The 6,032-nt window shown below is 44.3% G+C and overlaps 1 protein-coding gene across 1 annotated transcript; it reads left to right on the top strand.

The window, feature by feature from the left end:
* Positions 1–1,026: 1,026 nt before the first annotated feature.
* LOC124037164 (insulin-like growth factor-binding protein 1) lies at positions 1,027–3,261 on the top strand. The gene is made up of 4 exons (XM_046351830.1): positions 1,027–1,622; positions 1,869–1,996; positions 2,374–2,502; positions 3,033–3,261. The coding sequence occupies exons 1-4, from the start codon at positions 1,232–1,234 to the stop codon at positions 3,141–3,143; spliced, it is 759 nt and encodes a 252-aa protein (XP_046207786.1). The 5' UTR covers positions 1,027–1,231; the 3' UTR covers positions 3,144–3,261.
* The last annotated feature ends 2,771 nt before the right edge of the window (positions 3,262–6,032 follow it).

Here is a 6,032-nt window from a genome sequence, read left to right as displayed (position 1 = left end):
AACAATTTTCTTTGTGCTATGAAGGTGACATATGTGCAGGTTTTCATACATTGCAATAACATTTAAAAAATCTGAAGCACCATAGATGTCATGTCAAGAACCCCACAATTAACTCAAATGTTCTTTATCAGGAAAAGCTATCCAAGGAACCTTAAAACCTCTACAGGATCGGTGTGTCCCCGCAGGATGGTTGAGCTAAAATGTGCTAACGTGACCAGCATGACGTTGTAAGTAACAAGAACATTTCCCAGGGCATAGACATATCTGATATGGGCAGAAAGCTGACATTCTTGTTAGTCCAACTGCACTGTACAATTTACAGTAGCTATTACAGTGAAAGAATGCCATGCTATTGTTTGAGGAAAGTACTTGAAAATGTATCAATAAACCAATTAGGCATATTTGGGCAGACTTGATACAACATGTTGAACAGTAATGCAATGGTTCATTGGATCAGGTTAATCTTTACACATGTACTGCTGCCATATAGTGGCCAAACTCTAAATTGCATCTAAACTGGAATAATACATTGTGGCCTTGCTCTTGCATTCAAAGCTGCCAAAAAAAAACGTTTTTTTCTTTGTGTTATGTTTAACCAGATATAATGTGTTATATTCTTCTACATTAATTTCAAATTTCCACAATCTTCAAAGTGTTTCTTTTCAAATGGTATCAAGACTAGTGGGTTCGATCCCCGGGACCACCCATACGTAGAATGTATGCACACATGACTGTAAGTCGCTTTGGATAAAAGTGTCTGCTAAATGGCATATATTATTATTATTATATTAAGACTATGCATATCCTTGTTTCGGGTCCTGAGCTACAGGCAGTAAGATTTGGGTAGGTAATTTTAGGCTGAAGAAGAACCATTTAAGTACCTTTTTTTTCAGTGTACATAGAGCGCGTCATGTGGGCTCCGTCTGTTCCAATATAAATATTGAAGTGTTGTTGTATTGAAATAAGCTCACTGATCGGACGAACGCGGGCCAATCAGAAGCCCTCAGATCAGTACACCTTCTTTTCAGAAATCATTCATAATGCCGATGCGTCAAACGTTTGTACGAGGACCCTGGAATAAATATGGCTGGAGTAGTTAGTCATTTTTTCAAAATGAAAGGATAGAAACTAAGGAATAGAAACGAATCCTGGTTATGTGTCCTTTACCTAACCTTTGATAACTACTTTTATTCCTTGTTCTATATTTAGTCTACCAGACTCTCCGTTTACAATGAGTGGATTATTTCTGAAAAATGTATTGGTGGCAGCAGCGGTATGTTGCTCGGTGCTGGTCACTGCGGTACTGGGGTCTCTGTTGGGGTCCCCGATGTTAGCTCAAGAGCCGATCCGATGCGCTCCGTGCGCGCCGGAGAAGCTGAGCGAGTGTCCAGTGGTGGCGCAAGGCTGTATGGAGGTTCTGAGTGAGCCGGGTTGCGGATGCTGCCTTGTCTGCGCCCTGATGACGGGGGAACTGTGCGGAATCTACACGGCGCCATGCGGGTATGGACTGAGGTGCACCCCAATACCCGGTGACCTCCAGCCGCTGCACTCCCTTATTCGCAGCCAGGGGGTGTGTATGGCGAACCCCGAGCCCGAAAGTAGCCCAATTCCCCAAAATCCAGGTATTCAAACGCATATTGCAGAATGCTTATACATTGCGTATATGTCATATATCTGTAATAGACCTATGATAATAATAGCCAATGTGTTTTATCGTTTTAATAGTTGATTGATAATGATAGGCTAATAATAATTAGATTGCATATTATTCATCATTTACTAATGTATTTGTGCAGAAGTGCAATACTGTGATTTCTGCTTTTCCCCTTCTTGACACTCTCATTCCCTCTTTTCTCCGTCTGCCGCAGTGTCAATCACCTGCTTCACGTTCAGCCATCCTGGCAACAGAAAGACCTTCGATCCCCCGTCTGCCGCGGACGCGCAGGAGAGAGTGAAAGCCAAAGTCAGCGCAATCAGGAAGAAACTGGCGGAGCAAGTGAGCGGCCATGGAACATTTATTAGCCGTTTTGCAACTATAATCAACATGCTTAAAACTTTTGTAGTCAAAGCATGTTTGGCTGGTGGGTATTAAGCGTCATACCGCAAGGGGGCGTTCGAGTGCCTTTGAAGTTTGTGTGTGTGTGCACGCGCGTGCGTGCGTGCGTATGTGTGTTCTTCAGCCTACCCATGACCTATCATGGAACTATTTGATTACTCGTGAGACACTCTATCTGGTATGTCACCCATGTAGCCTGTTCAGAGTCGCATTTAGAAGCGAATGAACATAGATAAAACACATCAAATAAACCAAGTCCCCAAATATACAGAAAGTCCCCATCTCAAGTAAGTGACCCCCCTTCTCTCTCCTCCCAGGCTCCCTGTCAAGTGGAGTTGCAGAGAGCTCTGGAGAAGATCGCTGAGTCACAGCAGAAGCTAGGAGACAATCTGACCAGGTTCTACCTGCCAAACTGTAACAAACACGGGCTCTACAAAGCCAAACAGGTAGAAATACCTTATCTGTGTGTGTGTGTGCACCTGGCATTGGTGCGCAATTCATGATTCCTGTCAGTGTGAAATAATCTCACCTGGTTGTGTGTGTGTGTGTGTTTGTGTGTGCGTGTGTGTGTGTGTGTGTGTGTGTGTGTGTGTGTGTGTGTGTGTGTGTGTGTGTGTGTGTGTGTGTGTGTGTGTGTGTGTGTGTGTGTGTAGCCAATATTGTGCCAACTACAGCTCAGATTTGTATAGCAGTGTTTACACCTTTGAGCACATTCAGCTATATTCGCTTTGATGTCATCGCCTTGGCGCAGCGTGACTATACACGTGTGTCTCTCTGTGTGTGCTCCTGTACATTCGTGTCTTGGAGTTGGTGTGTGCTTACCTCGTACTGTAGGTTGCGGCTGCACACAGATGAGGGTCATAGCATATCTGAACAGGTGGTTAGGTGGAGGTGTGTTAAATTGTGTAAAAAATACCCAGGGATTCTAATCTCTTTCTCTCGCTCTTGCTCTCTCTCTTTCCTTTTCTCTCGCCAGTGTGAGTCGTCTCTTGATGGACAGAGAGGCAGGTGTTGGTGTGTGTCCTCCTGGAATGGACAGAAGATTCCAGGATCCACTGATCTGTCTGGAGATGCAGAATGTTCTTAAGAGATCAACCACTGATGCAGAACACACACACACACACACACACACACACACACACACACACACACACACACACACACACACACACACACACACACACACACACACACACACACACACACACACACACACACACACACACACACACACACACACACACACACACACACACACACACACACACACACACACACACACACACACACACACACAGTAAACCACTGATTTTCTTTAGACACTTGTTATTTATTAATTGTCCACGGTAGTGTTTGGTATTCAGGTACACACTATCACTGTGGAACTGATGTCCCCTGACCCTCAGCCCTGGAACCCAACCCCCAATCCCTGAACCCCGTCCCTCCCCACCAAAGAGAAAATCATTTTTTTTATATTAACTCTACAGCCTTACTTATTTCACATTATGTACTGTATGTATTCATTTGTAATTGTATTTTAATATTTATATAATTTAGCCTTATTTTCATTATTATTATTGTCATTATTATTATGTGTGCTTTATTATCAGTGTATAAAGTGTATATATATGTATCGACGCCCTGAGTTACTCCATGTTGCTCTGGGCCCGGTTTTCCAAAGGCATTTTAAGGCTAAGTTCATCTTCAAAACATTCATAGGAGCATCGTTAAATTTCTGCACTGTTTCCCAAAACTATCATTGCTAAAGTTGCACTTGAAAAAACACTCATTATTTACCCATATGACTCATAGAACATCGTTGGATGTGTTTTTCACTTTATACACAGAAGAGCCTCTGCTAAACATAGAATCAAGATGTTTATCTGTCTCTCTGTGACCGCCGATAACTTCACAACAAAGTTGACTATAAATAGAAAGTTGCCAATGTCTTTGCCATTGTTACAAACAAGCAAACGATTTAAAGATCCTTCAAATGAAAGCCCGAGATGACTGCGTTAAAAGATAAATAGCCTTCCTACAGTATATTCTACATAGGCCTATATATCAATGGTATTGAAATCTATTGCATGTTCATTCAATTGATATGTTCATTCAATATATCAATATATCTCATGATATGGAGCCTAACATGTGATCTGCCAAATCTCGACAGTGCATTATTAAGGGATTAACTCAGAGAGGGATTGGAGATTCAGGTTACAACAGTGCATTATTAAGGGATTAACTCAGAGAGGGATTGGAGATTCAGGTTACAACAGTGCATTATTAAGGGATTAACTCAGAGAGGGATTGGAGATTCAGGTTACAACAGTGCATTATTAAGGGATTAACTCAGAGAGGGATTGGAGATTCAGGTTACAACAGTGCATTATTAAGGGATTAACTCAGAGAGGGATTGGAGATTCAGGTTACAACAGTGCATTATTAAGGGATTAACTCAAAGAGGGATTGGAGATTCAGGTTACAACAGTGCATTATTAAGGGAAAGGGGAATAGTGAGTCAGTTGTTCAACTGAATGCCTTCAACTGAAATGTGTCTTCTGCATTTAACCCCTCTGAATCAGAGAGGTGCAGGGGTGCATTTAACCCCTCTGAATCAGAGAGGTGCAGGGGTGCATTTAACCCCTCTGAATCAGAGAGGTGCAGGGGGCCTTAATCAAACATCTTCAGCATCCGGAGAACAGTGGGTTAACTGCCTTGTTCAGGGGAACAGTGGATTAACTGCCTTGTTCAGGGGAACAATGGGTTAACTTCCTTGTTCAGGGGAACAGTGGGTTAACTACCATGTTCAGGGGAACAGTGGGTTAACTGCCTTGTTCAGGGGAACAGTGGGTTAACTGCCTTGTTCAGGGGCACAGTGGGTTAACTACCTTGTTCAGGGGAACAGTGGATTAACTGCCTTGTTCAGGGGAACAATGGGTTAACTGCCTTGTTCAGGGGAACAGTGGGTTAACTACCTTGTTCAGGGGAACAGTGGGTTAACTGCCTTGTTCAGGGGAACAGTGGGTTAACTTCCTTGTTCAGGGGAACAGTGGATTAACTGCCTTGTTCAGGGGAACAGTGGGTTAACTGCCTTGTTCAGGGGAACAGTGGGTTAACTACCTTGTTCAGGGGAACAGTGGGTTAACTGCCTTGTTCAGGGGAACAGTGGGTTAACTGCCCTGTTCAGGGGAACAGTGGGTTAACTGCCTTGTTCAGGGGAACAGTGGGTTAACTGCCCTGTTCAGAGGAACAGTGGGTTAACTGCCTTGTTCAGGGGAACAGTGGGTTAACTGCCTTGTTCAGGGGAACAGTGGGTTAACTGCCTTGTTCAGGGGAACAGTGGATTAACTGCCTTGTTCAGGGGAACAGTGGGTTAACTACCTTGTTCAGGGGAACAGTGGGTTAACTGCCTTGTTCAGGGGAACAGTGGGTTACCTGCCTTGTTCAGGGGAACAGTGGATTAACTGCCTTGTTCAGGGGAACAGTGGGTTAACTGCCTTGTTCAGGGGAACAGTGGGTTAACTACCTTGTTCAGGGGAACAGTGGGTTAACTGCCTTGTTCAGGGGAACAGTGGGTTAACTGCCCTGTTCAGGGGAACAGTGGGTTAACTGCCTTGTTCAGGGGAACAGTGGGTTAACTGCCCTGTTCAGAGGAACAGTGGGTTAACTGCCTTGTTCAGGGGAACAGTGGGTTAACTGCCTTGCTCAGGGGAACAGTGGGTTAACTACCTTGTTCAGGGGAACAGTGGGTTAACTGCCTTGTTCAGGGGAACAGTGGGTTAACTGCCTTGTTCAGGGGAACAGTGGGTTAACTGCCCTGTTCAGGGGAACAGTGGGTTAACTGCCTTGTTCAGGGGAACAGTGGGTTAACTGCCGTGTTCAGGGGAACAGTGGGTAACTGCCTTGTTCAGGGGAACAGTGGGTTAACTGCCTTGCTCAGGTAAACAGTGGGTTAACTGCCTTGTTCAGGGGA

The sequence above is a fragment of the Oncorhynchus gorbuscha genome, linkage group LG06 (assembly GCF_021184085.1).
Source record: "Oncorhynchus gorbuscha isolate QuinsamMale2020 ecotype Even-year linkage group LG06, OgorEven_v1.0, whole genome shotgun sequence".
Lineage (NCBI taxonomy): Eukaryota > Metazoa > Chordata > Actinopteri > Salmoniformes > Salmonidae > Oncorhynchus > Oncorhynchus gorbuscha.
The sequence above is the reverse complement of the archived record's forward strand: the minus strand, read 5'-3'. Positions and strand labels throughout refer to the sequence as shown.